The 26,026-nt window shown below is 41.3% G+C and overlaps 1 protein-coding gene across 1 annotated transcript in view; it reads left to right on the forward strand.

The window, feature by feature from the left end:
- DYNC2H1 (dynein cytoplasmic 2 heavy chain 1) overlaps nt 1-26,026 on the forward strand; it is a 393,773-nt gene that overhangs the window by 197,733 nt on the left and 170,014 nt on the right. Inside the window, exons 71-75 of the mRNA XM_084624374.1 lie at nt 600-665; nt 5,321-5,371; nt 13,268-13,345; nt 14,170-14,301; nt 25,748-25,820. Of these exons, the coding sequence (XP_084480500.1) occupies nt 600-665; nt 5,321-5,371; nt 13,268-13,345; nt 14,170-14,301; nt 25,748-25,820 (400 nt within the window). The remainder of the gene's footprint in view (nt 1-599; nt 666-5,320; nt 5,372-13,267; nt 13,346-14,169; nt 14,302-25,747; nt 25,821-26,026) is intronic.

Consider the following 26,026-nt stretch of genomic DNA (forward strand, 5'->3'; position numbering starts at 1 on the left):
AGAATGGGAACCTACAGTTAGGTTTCTAAGTTCATATTTAGAAACGTAAAGAAATACATATATTATTTTCAAAAGTGAGGAGCTTCCAGCATCTCCCCACTGACTACAGTGGGAGTTGTTGGGTGCTCACAATCTTTACGTATCATACTGCCTATTCAGGAATCTAAATATGACCATAACAATCTTTAGACATCTGTTTTTGAAAATCTTGGCTTAGATATCTGCTCCCTTTATCCCATTGAGCTACTGCTGGAAGTTCTACCTCCTGCATCAGCAGAGCACATTATTTCAAAACATTTCTAATTTTTATTGTTTCTAAAATAATTAGTGTTTTTTGGTTAAAACTCCATCCCCTCTCTTCCTGCAAAATTTGTGTGTATTCAGATCTGGAGTTGTAGTTTGAATCTGTCTCCAGTTAACTATCTTGGGGTGATATATAGTGTATCTGAGTGATGTTCCATGTCACCTGCTGTACTGATCAGGACAGGTGCTTAGTGACTGAGGTTCTGTTAGCTAGCTTTACTCAGAGGTAAAATTAGAAAAGCAGGATGGTGATGTCTGAAAAATGTATTTATCCATTTACCTTGGTCTTATTTCAGGCTGATCAACTAATGTTTGCTTTGCATTTTGTAAGAGGAATGCACCCTGAACTTTTCCAAGATAACGTAAGTACTGTAAAAAAACAAACCCAGGTGTTTTACTTGATCTTAAAACAGCCAAATAAATGTAAATTAGGATTCATATGTTTGCGTAGTGGCCTGGTGCAGTAAATATACAGTGGTTATTTTTGTATTTATGTACTTGTATTTCTGTATGATAATTTTAAACAGTTTCTTATTTTGGGTGTTAACTTTAATTATATTAGGTTGGAAATATAGGCCATCATTGGAGAGATCATGGAAAAGTAAATTTTAAAGAGGGGTTTTAAGGAGAAGGCACAGCATGGCTTCCAGGACCAGGATGAACATTTGGGAGTGTAGAGAGAATGGAAGAAAATGCAGTGTGTTTTTTAGAGAAAGCTCTGACAGGAAGGTGATTAGAGTTAGTGTGCAGATCCCAACGAGGAGAGAGGTGGAAAACAACAGAGAAGATGTAGGGTGATGGTGAGGACGAGAAGTTTGAATCTGATGTGGAAATATATGTTGAGAAGGTTAAGAGATTGAAAGAAGTGAGATGGCATTTGCAGCAGGAGGGAAAGATGAGTTTGGTAATGGCATTTTAGATAAACCGTTAGGCCTTGTCTAGCTTGCGGTGGTGTGTAGGGTACGTAGAGTACATGATGCAGTGAAAGGCAGGCTGCATCCACACTGCAGTGTGGCTAGTTACATGTGATAGGAAAAGGCTTTGGCTGTGGAGAGGCAGCAGGGAAAGGCTCCGGAAGCGGGACAATTCACTGCTAAAAAAGGCAGAGTAGATATGGGAGGCATTGTTTGGGCATGTAGAAAGCCATGTAGCGTTTGACTTCAGTACCCAGAAAGATAATGGAGCTAATAATCAAGCAATCAATTTGCAAACACCTAGAATATAATGAGGTGATAAGTAACAGTCAGCATGGTTTGTCAAAAACAAATCATGTCAAACCAACGTAATAGCTTTCTTTGACAGGGTAACAAGCCTACTGGATAAGGGGGGAAGCAGTAGATGTGATATATCTTGACTTTAGTAAGTCTTTCAACACTGTCTCGCAGGACCATCTCATAAACAAATTAGGGAGATACAACCTAGATTAAGCTACTGTATGATAGGTGCATAACTGGTTGGAAAACCATTCCCAGAGAGTAGTTATCAGTGGTTCGCAGTCAAGCTGGAAAGGCATATCGAGTGGGAAACTGCAGAGGTCAGTCTTGGGTCTGGTTCTGTGTAATATCGTCTTCAATGATTTAGATAATATCATAAAGATTACACTTATAAAGTTTGTGGATGATACCAATCGGGGAGGGGTTGCAAGTGTTTTGGAGGATTAAAATAGGATTAAAATTCAAAATGACCTGGACAAACTAGAGAAATGGTCTGAAGTAAATAGGATGAAATTTAATAAGGACAAATACAAAGTACTCCACTTAGGGAGGAACAATCAATTACACACATACAAAATGGAAATGACTGCCTAGGAATGAGTACTGAAGTAAGGGATCTAGGGATCATAGTGGATCACAAGCCAAATATGAGTCAACAGTTAACACTCTTGCAAAAAAAAAAAAAGCTATCATCATACATTAGCAGGAGTGTTGTAAACAAGACACAAGAAGTAATTTTTTCCCTCTACTCTGCCCTGATAAGGCCTCAACTGGAGTATTGTGTCCAGTTTTGGGTGCCACATTTCAGGAAAGATGTGGACAAATGGGAGAAAGTCCCCAGGAGACAGCAACAAAAATGATTAAAGGTCTAGAAACATGACCTATGAGGAAAGATTGAAAAAATTGGGTTTGTTTTATCTGGACAAGAGAAGACTGAGGTGGCGACATGATAACAGTTTTCAAGTACATAAAAGGTTGTTACAAGGAGGAGGGAGAAAAATTGCCCTTCTTAACCTATACGAATAGGACAAGAAGCAACGGAGAGTTAGGTTCGACATTCCTAACTGTCAGGGTAGTTAAGCATTGGAATAAATTGCCTAGGGAAGTTGTGGAATCTCTGTCATTGGAGTTTTTAAGAGCAGGTTAGACAAACACCTGTTAGGGATGGTGTAGATCAGTGGTTCTCAACCACAGCCCACTTGTGGCCCAATAAGCACACAGCTTGTGGCCCATATGACATCTTCAGGGCTATAGAGGTAGTATATATACTGTGTAGATGCAGCCCACATAATACATAGAGAGCTGCATATGTGGCCCACAATGGTAAATATGTTGAGAACCACTGGTCTAGTTAATACTTGAGTGCAGGGAAGTGGACTAGAAGATCTCTCGAGGTCCCTTCCAGTCCTACTCTTCTATGATAGTAAACCCTAGGGTTCTGACATGTCTGTTATCTGCTCACCTAAGCAGTGCCTCACTGTCTACACTGTCATTTATACCCATACTAACCGGCATGCAGTGTTTATACTCTACACGCTGCCATAAGTGTAGACCTACCCTTAGGATGCAAGATGCGACTCAGACCAGAAAGAAAGGAGAAGGTGGAAGATTACCAAGGCAAGCACAAGGGTGTTGGAAGTAGTGAGAGTGAGAGATGAATTATAGAGCTGTTATAGAGAAAGAAACGAGGGGAAAAAAAGACAGGAAAGTTGAAAGAAATAGTGGAGACAGTGATTGTACAAAGGTTGCAAGGTTAGGGTATGAAGACTTAAGATACACTCACCAACTTCAAGGCCGTGACTCAAATTTATCCCTTTCTCTCAGTTTTTGAGAATGTTTTGCCTTCTCTGTTTAATCTTTTAGATTATAAATTCTACAGGGCAAGGACTTGCAAATAGTATTTTTCTGACTAAAGTAAAGCCTGGCTACTCAGCCTTCTTAAATGTTTGTGAGTACTAATTTATATCTTGATTACGTATGTTTACTATGCACTTGTATTAGCTGTTAGAATTTCTGCCTGTCTAACATCAGTTCACATACGGTGCACATTCCTGCGTTATCCAGGTACTTCCCAAGAATTAAAACAAGTAACTAGTATCAATATTTCTCTCCTTTCCCTTCAGTTAGAAGTAAGTTACTTGATTAGTTGAGTATTTGTTTGTGAGACAAATGTATTGATGGAAATCAAAGTGGAAGAGATGTTTTGTGTTTAGCTCTGAATGTGGCAAAGTTAAAAGTTACATCTCTTTTGCTAGAGAGTTCTATAGTATAGGTCCTACTACTGTAAAAATTCTGTCTCAAGTGCTCATGAGTCTTCCCTTACTGGTCAACAGTTTTTTGTGGTTCAAGAGGAACACACCTATTATGGGAGTGGGGCACGGTTGTAGAGGAAGAAATGGTCCCTCTTAGTCTTTGTAGCCTGATTCTTGCTGCATCTGGTTTATGTGTATATGTATATGCCTTTTTATATTTGGATGTTTATAAATAATTTGCTTCTAATTAGCTAAGTCACTGGCTGTAAAGAATCTTGGGAGAGATGGAATGGCATCAATATTTAACGCTCTAGCATCCATAGAACGCTCTGCTATGTTGTTGATGCTGTTGACTTTTGATTGTGTAACGTCATAGACAAAAGCCCAGTGGATGTGTGGATTGACCTACCTGAAGTCGGAGAAATGCTATTTTCCTTAAATAAGAAAACCTCTATTATTGTTTTTATATATATTTTAAAATATAATAAATTAACCCCTGGCCATAGAATCATAGATACTAGAGATGTAAAATATTTATACTATTAAGTTATTTGGTCTACCCCTTTCCTCCTCTACCTAAAGGATTGTGCCCAGCAAAAATATTTTTTAAAAAATATCTGGCCTAGGCTACAGTGACCCAAAGTACTCATCTTGGATGACTATACCACAGTCTAATAGATCTTGCCATCAAGAAGTTGTATCTACTTTTTTCCTGTCTTAATTTAGTCAGAGTACTCTGTTATATCACAGTGTATGACAGTAAATAAACCCTCTCTTTCTCTGGTGATTATACCTTTCAAATACTGCAAAATGGTAATAGGAAGCAGATCAGGTCTATCTAGTCTAGTAGTAGCTGCTTCAGAGGAAAATGCAAGAACTCCAGAAGCAGGCAGTTGCGGTAAGATTTTCAAAGGTAATTAGGTAAATGCCTACAGATGTAGATAGGTGCCTAGTGGGATTTACAAAATTCCTTGAACAGGTGAGGTGCATAACTCCCATTGATTTACACACATCTTTAGGTGCCTAAAATACCTTTGAAAATAGGTTCCTGAGTGAAGAAACTACTCACAGGAAAACTTTCAGTTGGCTTATGTACTGAAGCATGATGGTTTATATTCCTTTGATAACTTTTAGGAGGCTTTTTTGTTGTAGATGTTGTTTTTGTTTTTTAGTCCATGCTGTTGTAATTCTTGATGATCATATTATTCACAGAAATCTCTAGTGCCTGTTTGAATCCCACTAAGTTCTTGGCTTTAATGTATATCATGCCCCCTACATCCTATACTTCTATTAGTCAAGTTACGTGTGTTTAACTTCTTTTATCTTTTCTCATAAATCCATCCCTCCAACACCTTATTTGGGATTTACAAAGGGAATTAAGCGCTCACATCAGCAGGAGCTGGGTGACTCCTTAGGCCCCTTTAAAAATTCATTCATAATTGTTAGTACTATTCTCAGATCTCCCTCTGCTTTATCTGTAACTATTATGTTGTGTGCTTTAAGATATCCCTATGCCTTGTCTAAGTTGTTTTATTTGATTTTTTTCCATAGGAATGGGATACTTTTACAGGTGTGATCATTGGAGACATGTTAAGAAAATCAGTAAGCTATATTTATTTATTTATTCTGAAATAAGGAATACATTGATAGAATCCTAAAAGATTATGCTCAAATGTATTGTACGTTTGTTATTTACTGTATAAATATATATATATATATATGTGTGTATGTATGTATAGTATGAACAGATGAGCTATTTTATAGCAATAGAAATATTTAAAAATGTGAACATAAGTAATTTTTTTACTTTTGATAAAGTTGTATCATTTTTTGTTGTGTGACTGCAGTACTGTCCCTAAATGTAAATTTAACTATATTTAAATGCAGTAAATCCACCCTCTCTAAAATAAGTTTCAGAGTAACAGCCGTATTAGTCTGTATTCGCAAAAAGAAAAGGAGTACTTGTGGCACCTTAGAGACTAACCAATTTATTTGAGCATAAGCTTTCGTGAGCTACAGCTCACTTAAATTGGTTAGTCTCTAAGGTGCCACAAGTACTCCTTTTCTTTTCTCTAAAATAGGGAATTCTAGATTCTGACTTCTCCCCAGCACAAAATATTTTGGATGCACCTGTCTTCTTAAAAACACCAGAGGCAATCAGACATGTCCACATTGCTCTGAGACCTTGACAACCCTTTCTCCCAACCTTAGATTTTCTGTCTCTGACTATGTAGGCAGAAAGGAAACTGAACACTCCCACCTTATCCATTACTGCCCTGGGTTTGGAAGCCACATTTTAGAGCAGAATGAGCAGTAGGGGAAGACATTTTTTTGTGCAGAGAAGGGGAATTGTGCTCTTGGTTTCATACCCCTCCCTCCCAGCATGTTGGAGCCAACCAAAAGGAACAGATTAAGGGCTGAGTGGTGCTACATCTCTGAGGAGGATACCCTCTTGGGAGCCACAGAAGGGAAACTCTGCCATTATTGCTCACAGTCTTCAAAACAGCCTTCCAAAGGGAGCAGTGGAGAAAAAAAAATTAACTGGCTTCAAGACTTAGCTTGATAAGTTCATGGAGGGGACGGTATGAAGAGACTGCTACAAAGGCATGTAGCCGATCTGCGACTGCTGTCAGCAAATATCTCCAATGGCCCATGATGGGACACTAGATGGGGGCGAGTGTTGAGTTACCACAGATAATTCTTTCCCAGGTGTCTGGCTGCTGGGTCTTGTACCTCCTCAGGGTCTAACTCATTGCCATATTTTGTGTCAGGAAGGAATTTTCCCCAGGTCACATTAATAAGAGACCCTTGGGGGCGGTCAGGGGCGGGGGCGTTCACGTTCCTCTGCAGCATGGGGCATGGGGTAATTTGCAGGTTTAAACTAGTGTATATGGCAGATTCTCTGTAACTTGAAGTCTTTAAATTATGTTTTGAGGATTTCAGTAACTCAGCCAGGGATTATAGGTCTATTACAGCAGTGGGTGGGCAAGGTTCTGTAGCCTGCAATGTGCAGGAGGTCAGACTAGATGATCATGATGGTCCTTTCTGTCCTTAAAGTCTATGAGCCTAACCTTGCTCTGTGAGGGGAAGGGATTTGGATGGTAAATGGATTTTGAGGCCTCTGTGTCATCCTCACATCAGTAGAGATTGCTCCAAAGATACCTCTGCAAGGGCTGGTCAATCAACTTCAGTCCTTGGATTCAGCAAACTGGGCTTACTCACCCATCAAGAACTCTTTAAGGGTAAGTCCAACCCTCCAGACCATTTGGTCCAATCCACCTCTAAAGGAACAATGGCTAAGGTCTTTCCCAGGTTTTTATGTGGATAATTGATTGACTTGTCAAGGAATTTAGTGTCTTTTTGGACTCTGCCTCTTCCTGAGGATTTCTTAGAGAAGTTCCTGGGCCTCTTCTCTGATTATATATTGGATGATGAATATGGGGCTCAAGATCCTTCTCCATGTAGGCTGTGGGGCAAAACAGAGCATCACATGATAAGAGACCAGTCCTTCAATGGTGAAATCACCTCCCAAGGACAACCCAAAAAGCCAAACTCAAAAGGAAAAAAAGGTCCCAAAGCATTCCAGATCTTCACTTCTTTTCACAAACTCTAGCCCCTGCCCCAAAATTGAGGTGGACTGCCAGCTGTAATATAAAGTCAGAAGCTCTTTTGTTGTTACTCACAATGATGGACCAAGAGAAGGAATTTTTATTTTTGCAGGGGTAAGACCTGGCATAGCATAGGGAAGCCCAGATCAGGGAATGCTTTCAGTCTCTCCTTCCAATCCAAGCTGTCACTCTGACTGCAGCAGGGCGTGCCTCAGAAATAGGCCGAAGGAGCAGAATTTCCCAGTTTTCAGACATAATTCCAGTTGACTTCAGACAAGTGATACAGATATTCTCTGGAATTTCAGGCTCCTCCACATCCCTTTTTTATTCTTTCTTCAGCCTCAAGAGATGATTAGAAGAAAAAAATTGTCTTGCAGAAGTTCTCCCATTTCCTTGAGATTTAATCTTGTCCCTCAACCAAAAGTTCTCAAAGCTTCGTTCAATAATCTTCATGGTAAGAAAAAGATCTGTAGAAGTCTTCATCATCCTAAATGTCATGAGGCTGGTCAGGTTGTTGAAGAAGACAAAACTGAGGATAGCGAGAGCAGCTTCTATTGTTGCTGCCATGTCTCAAGAAGATCTTTTAATGTAGGTGGAACAGGCAGAGACTTATATGCAAAGTCAAGGTTCAGTCAACTGCAGTTTCTTTGTTTTTGTTTATGAAAATCAACACAATTACTATGTGTTGTCCTCCACCAGGATGTTTACAAAGCTATTGAAAATGGTAATAAAGCAGCTGAGCCGACCAGGGATTCATCTGACGCATGGTTTAGATGCCACACTTATCAGAGCATCATGCCCAGGGACTTTGTAACCAGTGACCCATAGACCCAATCCCAATCACATTATTTGTAATAAAGTTAAATAAGAGATTGTTGATAATATCTCATAGAATCATAAATGAAGGGCTGGAAGGGACCTCGAAAGGTCATCTTATCCAGTCCCTCTTCCCCTCTTGCCCCCACTAAAGCAGGACCAAATGTACGTAGGCCATTCCTGACAGGTGTTTGGAGGTTTTTAAGAACAGGTTAGACAATAACAGGGATTCCACAACCTCCCTTGGAAACCTATTCTAGTACTTAACTATTCTTATAGTTAGAAAGGTTTTGCTAATATCTAACCTAAATCTCCCTTGCTGCAGATTAAGCCCATTACTACTTGGCCTACCTTCAGTGTACATAGAATCATAGAAGATTAGGGTTGGAAGAGACCTCAGGAGGTCATCTAGTCCAATCCCCACTCAAAGCAGGACCAACCCCAACTAAATCATCCCAGCCAGGGCTTTTTCAAGCCATCCCTTTAAAATCTCTAAGGATGGAGATTCTACCACCTCTCTAGGTAACCCATTCCAGTGCTTCACCACCATCCTAGTGAAATAGTTTTTCCTAATATCCAACCTAAACCTCCCCCACTGCAACTTGAGACCATTGCTCCTTGTTCTGTCATCTGCTGTCACTGAGAACAGCCTACCTCCATCCTCTTTGTAACCCCCCTTCAGGTAGTTGAAGGCTGCTATCAAATCCCCCTCACTCTTCTCTTCTGCATACTAAAGAAGCCCAGTTCCCTCAGCCTCTTCTCCTAATTCATGTGCCCCAGCCTCCTAATCATTTTCATTGCCCTCTGCTGGACTCTCTCCAATTTGTCCACATCCTTTCTGTAGTGGGGAGCCCAAAAATGGACGCAATACTCCAGATGTGGCCTCACCGGTGCCGAACAGAGGGGAATAATCACTTCCCTTGATCTGCTGGCAATGTTCCTATTAATGCAGCCCAACATGGAGGACAGTTAATCAGTTAATCACTTATTCTCTTGATAACTGCCCTTACCATATTTGGAGACTGTTATCAGATCCCTACTCAGTCTTATTTTCAGAAAACTAAAGTTACAGTAGATCCCAGTTTATCCAATCTAATTGGGATCAAGGCCAGATCAGATAATCAAAATTCCAGGTAAATCGGAGAATGGGAAAATGTGATGCTGCAGTGCCATCTAGTGGCCAGAGGAGAGATCACTCGCTTCTGGCCCCAGAGTCCTGGTTGTTGGGTAACTATGGAGAGCTGGTTAAGGGAGGGTTGGATAAATAAGGTTCTAATGTACCTTTTTTTTTAACCTTTCTTTTTAGGTCAGATTTTCTAATCTTTTATAATTTTTGTTCCTCTGTCCACATCTTTCCTGAAGCGTGGAGTCCAAAACTGGACACAGTACTCTGGATGAGGCGCCACTACTGCTGAGTAGAGCGGCATGTCTTACATACAACATACCTCCCATGTCTTACATACAACACTCCTATTAATACACTCCAGAATGATATTAGCCTTTTTCACAACTGCATCACGTTTTTGGCTTTTAGTAAATATGTGATCTACTATAACCCCCAGATCCTTTTCAGCAACACTAGTGCCTAACCGTTACCCCCCATGTTGTAGTTGGGCATTTGATTTTTCTTTCCTACGTGTAGTACTTTGCATTTGTCTTTACTGAATTTCATCATATTGATTTCAGACCAATTTGACGAGGTCATTTTGAATTCTCATCCATTCTCCAAAGTCCTTGCAACCTCCCGAAGCTTGGTGTCTGCCACACATTTTATAAACATAGTCCTCTCCATTATTCATGTTGTTATTGAAAGTATTTAAAAGTACCAGATCCAGGACAGACCCATGCAGGATCCCACTAGATATGTCCTACCAGTTTGACAGCAAACCATTGAGAACTATTCGTTTAGTATGATCTTTCAGTCAGTTATGCCCCTAATTTATAATATTTTCATCTATACCACATTTCCTTAGTTTAGTTAAGAAAATGTCATGTGGGAGCCTTCCTAAAATCAAGATCTATCACATCTACTGCTTCCCTCCTATCCGCTACACTAGTATAGGATTTTCATAGGATATTCGAGGAGTCGAGATGAACACAAAGAGAACCAGAACATTTCCTACACAAGAAAGACTTAAAAAAAACAAAGGCACTGATGTCCGGGGTATTATAAAACAGAGCATCCTTCATCCATATTTACCTGCTGTTCTTTGGTCATTTGGCCTCAAACATTATTCTGTGGACAGGACTGCACATGAGAGAGTTTTTGGGATTCCTTTTAAAAACCTGTAACCATTCCCAAATTAGAGATTTAGAGGAAAATAAAGATAACATCCAGCCTATCACTGGGTGGAAACAGGATAGTATGGTAGCATTCTTACTGCAAAATCTTGAGTCCAAAACCCTGACCGCATATGCCAGTCTTCCAGGATGGGGATTACACGTGGGACAACATCCTGGAACATGATCAGCATCAGAAATTCCCTACAGTATCAACTTCCTAGAGATGGTCAGCATGGCTCATCAGAATTCCGGGAGCCCTTGAGAAAGGAGCACTTTCTTGTTCAGTGAGACTTTACAATGATCATGGAATATATCAAGCAGGAATAGGGCAGAAGAAGTGCAAATCTAAATGCCAAACAATAACTTTTTTTTCTTGGGCAGAAGGTCACCTCACCTAATAACAGCAATCAGTATAAAAGGGGCATATTGACGATACAAGTGGACTGGGTAAGCTTTCAGCAGATAGACAGTCCAAAAAGCTAAAAAGCTCATATCCAGGGAGCTAGGCCATCACCAAGAGTATCTATTTGTGTTCAGTCAGAACACCAAAAAAACAGTGATTTTCTTCACCCAAGATGACTGGAAACATACAGTAACATTCACTAACAGCTGAATTTGCTTGTCTATGCTTCCCACCCTTTTACTACTAGGACGAGTCTTACAGAAGTTTTAAAAAATGGGGGGAAACTGCTATTGTTGTTGCTCTAAAATCAGCCAAGAAGTCCATGGTACTTGGACCTAGTGAAGATGTCATAAAGGGTCTCCACTCCATCTGCTATGTTATAGCCTGCTACTGCATCCTAATCCAGACTGAGTGACATAATGGCTATGTAATGACGGGTACTAAACAAGATAATCGATTCCTCCAAAATAATGGTGTTTCATAGCTTCATAGAAACTCCAAAGAGTTTCTAACCATTGGCCTGTGCAAGAATTTGGACAGTGTTCTCCCATTGGTGTCAAGATAGTCAAGCCCAAGAAAACAAGCATTATAGCTCTTCTGGAATTTTACAGAATGACCTAATCTGACCTAATCTCCCACCATCATTGCTGATGACCCAACACTAAATAGCATATTACACAAGGGCTCATCTAAATCTCTGGTAGATCATCCAAGAATAATAAATGTCCTTGTGCAGCATTTGTCCAAACCATAATCCTGTCTTCCCTATCTGGGATCTATCCAGGGGGCTAAAGTCTGTCAGAACCAAATATTTCAAACTAATGGCTTCTAATGCCATGCTTCCTGGTTACAAGCACAACAGCCAGAAATATCTCCAAAATGTATGCTTTTAATACACACTGGCCCATGAAGAGAAGATTCTTCCAAATTCAGAATCATCTTCACAAGGATAAACGCTGTTCTCCATACATTACCAGGAATTATTTTTCCTTTGGTTTGCCCAAAGGAAGCTCATCTTCCTGGATGTGGAAATAGACATTAAGATGGAATTTACTTAAACATCATCTTTATTTATTTCCTTTCACTAAAAGTGCTTAGGTCTGCAAGCTTCTAAATACTTAATAGCCAGGTGGATCATGCTGTGAAGTACTGAAGTTTACATGGTTGCACAGAAACTAGTCCAAAAAGGGAGCAGAATCCATTCAGCACACACTGTGGTGCTATGGTGAGCAGAAAGAGTGTGAGTCACCTCAGAGGAAATATGTAACACTGCCACCTGATCATCCATCAACACTTTTATTGAGTACTATAGTCAGACCTTCTTTCCTCTGAGGGGAAAAATTCCTTTGGCAGCTAATTGCTCCAAATGGTGTTCTGTGATAGGCTGGGTCTTTATCTGGATCATACTCATGCAGCTTTGGAGTCTCTTCCCCTTTAAGAGTCCTTTCCCTCTTCGGGAGCTTTATTCCACCCTTTCTGGTCCTCCTCCTGTTTAAGGGGATGTTCTATAAGGTACCTTATAAAGGTCTCGTGGGCAGCAGAGGCTTGCCAACTGTTTTCCTCTCTGTCATTCTGTAGCAAGGACCAGCTATTCCTGAGGCTCAGCAGCTTTCTTCCTAGTTGCCATGCCTTCCTGTGACAAGCAACTTCTTTTAAAGCTTGCTTCCTCCAGCTGGAGTAGGCTCTGCAGGTGTGTCTATCTGGTAACAGTTGAGCACGGAGGCGCTTGTTATCCTTCTCCTGATTGATATGGGGGTCATATCATTACATGATCATGTAATGGTGCCCCATTACATGGTCAACTATACAACATTTTAGAAATCTTGTTCCTGAATATTACTTGCTTTTCCTTCCATATTATCTTTTTTTTTTTCTGCTTTGAATACACCAGATGCCTTAGAGAAAGGTCAAGATCCAGACTGGAACATTTCTGACTAGATTGTTTCCTTTCTCAGTATGACATCTCCTGCAGTCTGCCCTAAATTGAGATAAATCCTGTAAGTTCTTCTACAGTGGCCTCCTAAGAGTCCATGTGTATCATGAATGTGCTTTAACAAGGCAATAAAACATTATTGTAAAGTTTATTTTAAGTATCTAGATTTCAATATTTTAGAAGTACTCATCTGCTGTGAAGATGGAAGGGGGAGGACTAAATCTAGTCAAGTCTGAGGTGCCTCTTGTATAAGCAAAATGTAATAACTTTATAAAATAGAAATAATAAACAAACATTGCTACACTATTCATAAATTTATCAATAGAACACCATTAAAAGATTCTTGTAAAGGATGTTGCCAGTGTTTTCATATCTGTTTTCATTTTGAAACTTTAGTTATTAAACAACTTGTAGGTTTGAATTTTACAAATATATAGCTTACTTTGTTTTATAAGGATTCACAAAGAGGTATCCGTGACCAAATTCCATCTTGGATAGAACAGGAACGAACTTGGGCAGTAGCATCTCTGAAGGTATTGTCTATGTGATTTAAAATCATTTTGAAATGGTCTTGATATATTCAGAAGTATTAATATGGACTTGAAAATAAACTACATATTTTCCAACTTAACTGCAGTTTTAGTTATTTTAAACTGTATTCAAAATTAGAAGTAGAAAAATTACTTAGCATTTTGACATACACATTTCTAGAATGCAAGACTGTATTTTCATAATTAGCCTAAAAATTAATATCTACAATTTTGCATGCAAAATTGGGTAGCTAGATTAAATTTCCATGCACACATTTGAGGCCTGTTTGAGGTCCCTAGTGGTCAGATTGGGTAGCTTCATATTAATTTGAAGTCCCAACATTTTCTTGGACTGATTTCTCTTATGACAGTCTATGTTCCCCTGCTGAAAGGAGTGAAATAAAAGTAACAATCTCTGAAGTGCTGATCTAGGGCTACTCTCCTACTGCATAAAGCTCACCAGCAAGAAGGGAAGGGCTGAGAGTTCATGAGGGAGATAAATTAACAAGCTTCTGAGGACTAGAATTGTGATACTTCAGTGTTGGTTATTTTTCACTTCCTCCCTTCCGTAGGGACCAAAAGCAATTGGTGGTAGGTATGGGAGCATTTGGGACAGAGAACAGTTGATGCATTGAGTGAAATTAATTAGCCATGGGTGATGGAAAGGACTGAGGTGGGATGGAGGAAGGGAAAGGAACCAAAAGTATTTTTAAAAAGAGAGAATAAAAATAATACTGAGAATGTGTCAGGCGGCTATAAATTGTTGCTTTTATTTTTTGCCTTTTTTTTTTTTTTTTACTGTTAAATGTACACTATTTGCTTTGTAGATCTCTCTCCCAGCTCTATATCAGACACTCTGCTTTGAAGATGCAAATCTGTGGCGTACTTTCTCTCAGAGCTCTATGTGTGAACAAGATTTTCCATCCATTGTTGCAAAGAATATTACCCTATTTCAACAGGTAATATTTTAATACTGAATTATTTTGAAAATACTTCTCTTAGTGTTGAAACTCAATTTTACTTCATGATTAAGAGATTAGGCTTCAATCCTTGTTTAACAATAATCATTGACTAAAATTATGTTGTCTTCAACGGGATCCTGATTAGTTTAGCTAATTAAATTTTATTTATTTATTTTAATGGCCATTTTTATTTTTTATTTATTTATTTATTTATTTATTTTTAATGTCCATTACCATTGTACCAAGGTCTTTAATGTATGTGGTGGTGGGTTGGTACTCAAACTGAGCATCTGCTTTAGGATAGGAGATTGTTCATTAAAATGTATAAGTTTCATTTTCCAGACAGGTGATACTCTCCTTTCCTTGTCACTGGTGTCTTATTGCAGTATTTATCAGCCTGTCAAGCCGGATATCATTAAATTACCCCAACATTAAATGTAAAACCTCCAACATTCATGCAACATTAAGATTGCAAGTTAAGTACTGAAAGGTTAGGAAATGAAACAGTTAAGGTTGAACATGCAACATGAATTCTGCCCATTTTTGCACAAAAATCTTTATTTATGTAGTTTGAATTCACATTAGGGAGGCAATTCAAACCAGTGAATAGGAGCATGGAATTCACAGTCAAGAGAACTGGGTTCTAGTCCCAACTCTGTCATTGACTCACAATCTCATCTGTCTCTTAACTGTCTACCCTTCAAGTCTTCCTCTTTGTAAAATGGAGCTAATGATACTTTTTCACCTGCAAAAGTTCTTTAAAGTATGATAAAAAAATCCTTGTAAGTGCTAAATATTATAATGCTGCTGTCATTATTAGTTTTCAGATGATAAAATAGGATTATTTTTTTCTACAACCTTATATAGAGTCTTTTATGTATCTACAATAACATATGATCATATTATAAAGTACATACAGAAGACAGAGTTAATGTTGCATTAATTTTTACTTTGATTTTTGCTTTTCTAGACTTTTAAATGTTTAATGTACAGTGTTAATATTATATTGAAATAGGGTGGGTGGGGTTTTTTTGGTGGGAAGTTGCATTTAATTTCCAAAGATTTTTAAAGGGTGAGGGGAGAGGAAATCATTCACTTCTAGAATTACAATAACAGATATCATCTGGCGAAAGTAAGATGGTGCCTATCAACATCATTAATAAAGTGTGCACTTCTAGATTACTAAGTAGCAGCTGAGCAAAGCTTTGCTAAAGTGTTTGTTATCAGTGTATATTATTTATTTTCATACTTTGCAATGGCTCTATTCTTGTAGGTGTACAGTTATCTGATAAATGCCTCCTGCCCTATAGAAGGTCCTCCTGCCCCTTTTCATTATCTCTCCCCACCCCCTCTGCATTGTGTTTTTGAAATATTTTTTGTAGCTTAGGTCTGAAGGTTTAATGTTTTAAAACCGCAGAGCTCAGTGCAGTGAGATGCTGAGCACTGCCAGTGAGATTCTGAACACATACGAAGGGTGACAAGTGCCCAAAGTACACATTCTGGTAGATGGAGTTGAAGTGGACTTGGAGAGGGATAAGGAGTCAGATAGTTATGTTTGATCCTACCATGAAAATAAGGGGCTTAGCAACCATTTTAGCCTAAAGAAAGGTACACCACTTCCCAATCTATGATAACTCCTTAGGCAAAGTTAGCCATTGTGGAGAGCACAGTCAGCTGTAACCCTCTGCAAAGAACCATACAGGACACATTCAACAGCTCAGCCGTTGCTATGATTCCCCAAATATACAAAACCTACTTGGCTGCCTGTTGGTTCCCATGTTATCTGTATTGTGGTAGTGTCTGGAGGTGGAGACTCAAATAGATATTTGGGCCACATTGTGGTAAATGTTATACAGACGTACAGAAGGACATGGCCTTTGCCCTAGGGAGCTTGCCAGTACACTAGTGTGCACGACTTCTCTGTGGAAAGTATGCTGAGAATATTTTTAAGAGCCAAGACCATCCCTCCCACCGAGACCGGGGTACAGAAGTCTGCACGTAGGGAATCTTGTGTGCCTTAGAAATATACAGGCTGCATATAACACAAATGAAAATAGAAAACTTGATTACAATGGATTTTCTACTTCCAATTCCTCTAAGTTGTGCTGCCACCAGATGTTGCTATGCACAGTAAACAACAGAAACTCGATTAGCAGGAATGACAAAGGCCTCTCACTTCTCAAAACCATGGTCAGGTACTTCTGACAAATTAAACATCCTGCAATTACTGCCAGAGCACATAAATCACTTAGCTTTCCCTAAATATCTCAATGAATTCATCTTTAAAAAAACAGCCACCAGGTATCTAGCACAAAAAAAAAAAAAAGAGAGAGAAAAAGAAGGGAACTTTTTTAACAGCATTCACAGAAATTAGGAATAAACTATAAACAAACCATTTTACAAAAGCTCTTATCTGAGTAAGATGCTTCATTCTATAAAATGCAGAACAATACTTCATATGTTGCCATTGTGTTTTTGTCACAGTTCCTAGAGGATTAAAAAAAAAACCGAAAGGGAAAAAAAACCCCTCAAACACCAGTATGATGAGTGTAAAGGGTATCTTTGTCTTTTAAAACGTAGTAAAAATGTATCCCAACAGTGATGGGAGGAACCATGTGCACAGAATTATTTAAGACCCACTCAGAGGTTAGCTTCTTGCATGATGTACCCTTTAAGAAGTAGTGTACCCTTCTTAGGGTATGTCTGTACTGCAGTTAGACACCTGCAGCTGGCCTGTGCCAGCTTGACTCAGGCTCATGGGGCTCAGGCTAAGGGGATGTTCAATGGTGGTATACATATTCTGGCTTGGGCTGCAGCCTGAGCTCTGGGACCCTCTCACCTCAATTAAACAGCCCTTTAGCTTGAGCCCCATGAGCCTGAGACAGCTGGCATGGTCCAGCTGCAGGTGTCTAATTGCAGTGTAGATACACCCTTAGGGCAGAGGTTCTCAAACTTTTCTTATTATGTACCCCCTTCCAGATCTGCCAGCTGCCTGCTTACCCCCTTCCAGATTTACCAGTTGCCTGTGTATCCCTACTCTTCTCATCACTGATACTTTGTGTGTTCTTCGTAATACTGCCAGTCTTTAGCCATCTGTCTATATTTCACTCTTATGTACAAATATAGTTATAGTGCAACTGGAAAAAAAAACAAACCCAAAACCCTGACTAAGTTCTGAGCTCAGCTAAACTGGACAGTTGCTGGGCAACTGAACCTGCTCTGTACAGTGATTGGAGTTGAGGGCTCTGTACGTCAGCATCTATGTGTATCTCTGTTCTCATTGATACATCATGAAGTAAATTAACTAGCATATTTTATATAACAAATTCTCACAGTTTTAAAGCGTTGTCTGAACAGCCTATTATGAAAATGCAATAAATGCAATGATTAATAAATAAAATCCACCATTGCACAATTTCTCCCAAGTCCTCCCCCCCGCCCCGAGATGTCTCATGTACCCCACATACCACAGTTTGGGAATTCCTGGGGTACATGTAACTGTAACAGTGAGGACTGGCCCTTTAAAGGCCAGGGGCTCCAATGAACAGCTGTCCTTGTTCTGGAGGGAATCAGCTGAACATCTCCCAGCGATTGGGCCTGATTCCTAATTGGAAGATATAAACGAGGGTCCCAGCTCCACTGGAGGGAGGCAGGGGTGAATAGGAGGAGACAGAGACAAGGAGAAGACTGCAAGGAGGTCCCATGGGCCTCCCTAGGCCAGTGAGGTCCAGACAAGTTGGTTACCAAAGGCCAGAGGGCTCCACAATCTCAGCCAAGAACAAGGCTATTTCTTTTGTTATTATTCTACATTTCCTTTTGTTTTGTGTTGGAGAATAAACAGAGCCCTGATTCCATTGATTTCATTGGAAGTTAGGAACCTACAACACCTTTGTCGGTTTGGACTGAATTGATGTGCATCACAGCCTAACTGTGAAAGACAAGGGGACTGAGTGAATCAACTATATGTGCTTTATAGGGTTGGTTTTTGGTATTTTTGGTAATAAAAACATTTGTGTAATGTGGAGGTTCATAGTTGAAGTATCTCAGAATAAAGAGATTACAGGTGCTATTTATCTTAAACCAAGCAAAGATGCTTTCAAAATTGATTATTTTAGTATAAAAACACATTGAGAACAGGTACATTAGTATAACACGTACAAAGTCAGTGCTGACTAATATACATAGCTTTATATCTGTTAAAAATTCACCCAACAGAGGAGGTGTGCTCCACTAAACTCCAGCTGCAGGAAATGATGGTATAGTTATGATATTAGTTTGTTTTTCATGACAAACACATAGTTCTTCAAGTAATGTCCCTGTGGATGCTCCAATTCAAGAGTCCCTGTATCCATTTCAGGTGTGCATGCACCCTATGCAACTTTGATTGGAGATTTTTGGTAGTATGCCCATTTGGCCTACACCCCCTCATGCCCTGTGCCAAGGATATATATTGTTACATGGGCGACCTTCCCTCAGTTCCCTCTCAGCTGCCTTGGCTTCAGACAGAGTATCTACCATGTCCGCTTAACTGTTAATTTGCCTTCTAGTTTAGTTTAGTTGTTTATTAGTGTGTAGTTTAGTTCAGTATAGTGTTTTGATACTTTTCTTTTCTTTTCCTTCTTTTCCCCCCTTTTTCCTAACTTCCCTCCAGAGGGTGCTGTTTTTCTCCCTTGCAGGGGTATGCCAGCATAACTGGGATTCAAGCATTCCCTTATGTGTATTTAGCTGTATTAGCTGTCTGGGACATACGCTGATGGGGGTTGGCTGTGTGGTCCAAGCTGGCAGTACTGCCTAATGGCAATACTCTGGGGCATAACGCCTAAAGGCGAGAGTCCAAGTGTTGATTTACCCAGTAGTTATGATTCGGGGTAGGGTTGCCCACTAGCGAGAGTCCAAAGACCACCTTGCTCAGTGGCTATGATTCAGGATAGTGCTGAGAGTGGGAGGATGATAGGGGAACCTGGGCTCACCCTACTCCACTGGGTTCCAGTCCAGGGTCCTTTGAAACAGTGGCCCTCACACAGGGCTCAGGGCCTGATACCCCTAATCATGCTCCCTGGGTCACTTCCTACCCTTGTTTCAGTCCCTCCAGCGTCATAGAGTTGGATTTGGGGTGTCCGTTGCATTCCCCTCTGATCTGTCTCTGGAATCTCTTCCGCTGGCCCCAGTGAATTGTCACCCTCAGCTCCCACAGTTATTGGACTTCCTTGGATTGGCTTGGTTATGAGGCTCTGTCCTGGCAATGTGGAGCTTTGACGACTTTCTGGCAGGAAGCTGCTGCACCTGACTGCTCTCCTCCACACTCGGCCCAGACTGAGCTGAGTCACTCCCTTTAAAATGCTCCCTCAGCTTGGAGCGTGCCCAGCAGAAGTGAAGGGGTGTGGTTTCTTGGGCCTAGAGCAACTCTTTAATCAGTGCAGAGTTGGTAAACTCCTTCACACACACAAACATTCCTCAAAAATGTAATTTGTATGCAGCCCTCAAGAGCAGGGCCAGGAAAAATCAAGAGATCAGACTGAAACTCCTCACGATGGAGCGTTCTTTTTGACTTGCCTTGAATCAGGCCAGGGAACATCAGCCGCCAAGTGAGTTTAATGCCCTGTCCACTGTAGAATCATAGAAGATTAGGGTTGGAAGAGACCTCAGGAAGTCATCTAGTCCAACCCCCGCTCAAAGCAGGACCAACCCCAACTAAATCATCCCAGCCAGGGCTTTTTCAAGCCATCCCTTTAAAACCTCTAAGGATGGAGATTCCACCACCTCCCTAGGTAACCCATTCCAGTGCTTCACCACCCTCCTCGTGAAATAGTTTTTCCTAATATCCAACCTTGAGCTCCCCCACTGCAACATGATACCATTCCTTCTTGTTCTGTCATTTGCCACCACTGAGAACAGCCTAGCTCCATCCTCTTTGTAACCTCCCTTCAGGTAGTTGAAGACTGCTATCAAATCCCCCCTCACTTTTCTCTTCTGCAGACTAAATAAGCCCAGTTCCCTCAGCCTCTCCTCCTAATTCATGTGTCCCAGCCTCCTAATCATTTTCATTGCCTTCTGCTGGACTCTCTCCAATTTGTCCACATCCTTTCTGTAGTGGGGGGGGGGCGCAAAAATGGACACAATACTCCAGATGTGGCCTCACCAGTGCCGAACAGAGGGGAATAATCACTTCCCTCAATCTGCTGGCAGTGGTTTTACTAATTCAGCCCAATATGCCATTAGCCTTCTGGGCAACAGGGGCACACTGTTGACTCATATCCAGCTTCTCGTCCACTGTAATCCCCAGGTCCTTTTCTGCAGAATTGCCATTTAGCCAGTCGTTCCCAGCCTGTAGCAGTGCATGGGATTCTTCCATCCTAAGTGCAGGACTCTGCACTTGTCCTTGTTGAACCTCATCCAATTTCTTTTGGCCCAATCCTCCAATTTGTTTAGGTCACTCTGGACCCTGTCCCTACCCTCCAGCAGATCTACTTCTCCCCCTGCTTTGTGTCATCCGCAAACTTGCTGAGGGTGCAGTCCATCCCATCATCCAGATCATTAATAAAGATGTTGAACAAAACCCGCCCCAGGACCAACCACTGGGGCACTGGCATCGAGCTGTTGATCACTACCCGTAGAGACCGACGATCTAGCCACTTTTTTATCCACCTTATAGTCCATTCATACTTTAACTTTCTGTCAAGAATACTGTAGGAGACTGTATCAAAAGCTTTGCTAAAGTCAAGGTATATCACGTCCACTGCTTTCCCCATGTCCACAGAGCTACTTATCTCATCATAGCAGTCAATCAGGTTGGTCAGGCATGACTTGCCCTTGGTGAATCCATGTTGACTGTTCCTGATCACCTTCCTCTCCTCCAAGTGCATCAAAATGGATACTTTGAGGACCTGCTCCATGACTTTTCTGGAGACTGAGGTGAGGCTGACCAGTCTGTAATTCCCCGGATTCTCCTTCTTCCCTTTTTAAAATATGGGCACTATATTTGCCTTTTTCCAATCATTCGGGACCTTCCCCGATTGCCATGAGTTTTCAAAGGTAATGGCCAATTGCTCTGCGATCACATCAGCCAAACTTCCTCAGCACCCTTGGATACCTTGCATCCGCCCCCATGGACTTGTGCATGTCCAGCTTTTCTAAATAGTCTTTAACCTGTTCTTTCAACAATGGGGGAGGGATAGCTCAGTGGTTTGAGCATTGGCCTGCTAAACCCAGGGTTGTGAGTTCAATCCTTGAGAGGGCCATTTAGGGTTCTGGGGCAAAATTGGGGATTGGTCCTGATTTGAGCAGGGGGTTGGACTAGATGACCTCCTGAGGTCCCTTCCAACTTTGATATTCTATGAATCTATGAGGGCTGCTCACCTCCTCCCCATACTGTGCTGCCCAGTGCAGCAGTCTGGGAGCTGACCTTGGCAGCCCATTCTCCCAGACCTTCATAGGATTAATCATCAGAAGGTACTGGGGTGGTGTCTAAGAACAGAAGTTCTACTTCTCCTTACAGAGAGCCTGTTTTGAAGAAGTCTCAGTCTCCACTAAAACTGACCATTTCTGAGCCATCGGGTATCAGTGGGGCTCCAGGTTCCTCTGGTACCAAGACTGCATCCAAAATCCTGAGTTTATCTAGGAGCCACAACTCCAAGCATACTTTGGTGCCTAAACCACCGTTGATTCTGTCTGAGCATGATCGAGGCCGCAAGGAAAAACAGCCCACTATGAGCAAGGCCGTACCAACTTATACAACCCTTTGTACTGAGACATATGACTCCCTCAGTATCATAGAAATCTAAGCATTCCATACTAGACCCTCTTCAAGGCAGTCTGCATCATCAGTACCAAAGTCCAGAAGAGACTCAGTGAAACAGATTCCTTTCTGTCTTCTTTGACTCATCAGGAACCGCAGGAGTTTAGGTGTTCCAAAAGATCTGTATGTCTCCAGTGAACCAGTCTCCCCTTCTAAAGGTATTGAGTGCCTCTCAATACCAAGATTGTCATGGTTGCTGGAACTATAGATCTCTCCAGTACGGCTTGATTCCCCAGCACTTTTGAAGCCAGGTAGGACTCCCTCTCTGGAGATTGAAGAGGATAACTCATCTGGCTCACATATCTCAATCCAAGGTTCCCCTACCTATCATTATAATGGCTCCCTACTGATTCCTACAGAGAGAAGGACTTCTCACAAGTCAGACATATTTGTGCTCCTCCTCCATGGTATGAGCATCAATGGGTGTCACCTCCAATGCCTTATGGTCCCATTTCCCCCCCACACACACACTACCCTCGTGGTCAATATTGGGACACTTCGGCTGCCTACCCACAACAGTTGTCATGAGCCCCTAGCCTTTCTCATGTGGACTGTGGGGACAGGCAGTTTCCTGTTCCTATTGTTCCTCCTCAACCACCTCAGATGCAGTAGGAAACCTTTGAGGAGCAAGAGGTCAGAGCAAGCAGATAAAGAGACTACTCCACAAACCAGTACCTCATTATCCTCAGGTGAGGCTATGATATCTTCCCCATCCTCCTTGTCTAGTGACTTCAAGCAATTCCAGTGTCATGACCCACGGGTCTCAACCAAAGTCCACAGGGTTCACAGGAGCCAACCCTCTGCTTGGCAGCCTGCTGCCAACTGCTTACCCAAGACCCATGAAGCCTAGCCCCAGTCTGTGGCTCCATCCCTGATGTTGAAAGTGATGTACAAGATCAAATAAAGCAAAGCCAAGCTCATACTAATAGCTCCAATGTGGCACAGACAGTCTTGGTACCCTTACTGGACTCACCTTGTCATTCCACACCTCCCTTCTCAAGACACCACTTCACGCTCTCCATCAGAATTTCGGATTTCTTCACCTCAAGGCTTGGTTACTCCCTGGCTCATGGGATTACAAACTTCCTGTTCCACTTACCTTCAGAAATGGAAGATTCCACTACTGGTTTGTGCTCTGGCATCTTTTGTCCATCCATTCTTCCTTCTCATCTGTTCTTGACTATCTGTTAGAATTACCAGATGAGTTTAATTGGAGTACAGTTGGCAGCTTTCATGGCCTTCCATTCTTCCATTTTTTTTGGTTTTAGGTGTTTGTTCACCCCACAGTGATCAGATTCATTAAAGGTAAATCGCAAAGGAGCGATTTATAACTTTGTTCTTAAGTGCCTTATGAAACCTTCCTTTGAATTGATGGCCACCTGCTCATTCTTCACCTATCAATGAGAAAACCTGCTTGGTGGCCATCACTTCTGCCTGAAGAGTTGGGGAAATAAGGGCTTTAATGGCAGACCCTCCCTTTACAGTTCTTTTTCTAAGACAAAGTTTCATTATGATTGCATCTTACATTTTTACCCAAGGTATAGTCTGAAGTTCACATTAATCAAGTTATTCAACTCTCTGTTTTTCCCCCCAAATCCACACCATACCAGGGAGGATGCAGCTTTCCATACTTCGGACATCAGGAGGGCATTAGCCTTCTATTTCGACAGAACAAAATCATTTACAGAATCTACTAGCCAGTTCATTTCCTTTGCTGAGAAATATAAAGGGACTGCAATCTCCACCCAAAGACTTCTGAGGTGGATTTATAGTTGTATAACTTCTTGTTATGAATCTGCTGATGTACAACCTCCTTCTAGGGTGTTAGCTCATTCCATGAGATCTCTGTTCATCTCTGTAGCACTGTTTAAACACGTTTCCATTGTTGAGATCTGCAAGGTTGCTACTTGGTCCTCAATTAATATCTTTTCCAACCATTGTGCATTAGTTCACTCTCCTAAACCAGATATTGTCCTCAGGACTGCAGTATTGTCTTCAGTACTGGACTTGCCTCCGAAGCTACCTCCTTCTGCTGAAAATACTGCTTGGAAGTCACCTGAAGTGGAGCACCTAGAGGGAGACTACTCGAAGAAAAAACAGAGGTTACTCACTTTATGCAGTAACTATAGTTGTTTGAGATGTGTCCCTATGAGTCCTCCACTACCAGCCCCATTTCCTCTCTGCTTTGGAGTTTCCTCTGTGGGACTTTGTAGTAGAAAAGAAACTGAGGGCAGTTTGCCCACATAGCCCTGTATATCCTTGGTACAGGGCATGAAGAGGTGTAGGGCGCATATGTGGGCTGAATAGGCACTGCTACAAAAAAATCTCCAAACAGAGGCATGGGGCAAGAGGAGCAAGATACGTGCACCTGATACAGCACACCCTTAGAAACACGCATATAGAAGAAATCCAGTTACTGCACAAGGTGAGTTACCTCTGCATCCTGAACTCTGCTCTAACAAATCAAAGGGCAGCAAGATGCTAACATTAGCAGTTAAGAAGACAAATACATTTCATGTGCAAATTAGCAAAAGTAAGGCTAATCTTGGAGTTTGTCACTCTAGCAACCCACATAATGCACTCTCTTTACTGGACAAGCAGTTCCAGCCTTTCAGGTGTGTAATGGGGTTCACTACACACCAATGGGGCACCTCCTCATGACTGCATCTGGGGAATAGCTCTGCCTTGTCTGACACCCCTTCCCATGTTTCATTCACACTCCAGAGTTGCAGTGCTTCTTCTTTGTGACTCAGGATGCTCCCTCTTTGTGGCTTGGCCCTCTACCCAGCTCACTATAGTTTTCCCCTTCCATAAAAATCTCATTGGACTGGCTGGGTATGATTCCCAGTCCTCCAATTCAAGACAATGCCATTTATCCAGTGGCAGGTAGGGACCCTGGGCCTGCCCTCTACTTCGGGTTCCAGCCCAGGGACCCTCAAATCAGCAACCAAGGTATGCAGTGTCTCAAGGCTTGCTGTCGTTTCTCTGGATGTTTTCCTACCATGTCTCTATCTGGCTTCTGCTCCATCACCCTTCTGGGTAAACCCTTCCTTCAGGGCTAGGATCCCAAGGCTTCTACTGGCTCCCTGGGTTTCCTCCTTTCCCTCTTTAAGCCCAGAGAGTGGCTGAAGGCTTCCACACTGCAGCCCCTTCTGTCTTTGTTTCTTGGCCTTATACTAGCCCCACCTGCATATGCCCAGCTGGGCTCCAATGAAAGCTTGCCTATCAACCCTAATTCTCTCTCAGATGTGTCCTCACACGTTACTTAACCCCTCCTGAGCCTGTTAAGCCTTTCTGGGCTAGTGTGGGGTGAATACCCCATCATAAGGGAGAATTTAGGTGATCCATAGTGCTTCTGCAGCTGTCTACACAGGAATGAATTGCACCCAAAAGGAACAGTTATGTTAGCTGTTTATATTTGAATTGGAATAGTTTTACTAGATGATTTATAATTATATACCAAAAGTCGATAAACCTGTTCTGGGAAAAAACATTTAAAATGCAGTTATTTTAAAAAGAATCTTCCCTCTCCCCTGAAAAGCTTTTATTTTATTTTATTATTGTAAGCCTGCTGATCAGGTTTAGAATTGGTACTATGTATTGCTCTTCTAATATACTTGACTCTTACTGAATATACTTTATCTTAAGGTCCTTGTGGTCCAGGCTGTCAGACCAGACAGACTTCAGAGTTCAATGGCCGTTTTTGCATGTAAAGCCCTAGGTAAGTTTGATGGGTTTTGTAGCATGTCTTTTTTTCTGCAGTATAAAATATGTGCTCTTCTCATTTTACAGTAGCAATCTATGTCTTAAATCTTAGAACTTAAGAGCACAGTAGGATTTAGGTTTGCTTATTTCTTTCTAGTATATAGGTATTTTTTTTAATACAAAAGGCTAATAATTACTTTTTTGTTTATACTGTGTTTTTAA

This window comes from Lepidochelys olivacea (assembly GCF_965140295.1).
Source record: "Lepidochelys olivacea isolate rLepOli2 genome assembly, chromosome: 1".
In the NCBI taxonomy this organism is placed as follows: Eukaryota; Metazoa; Chordata; order Testudines; family Cheloniidae; genus Lepidochelys; species Lepidochelys olivacea.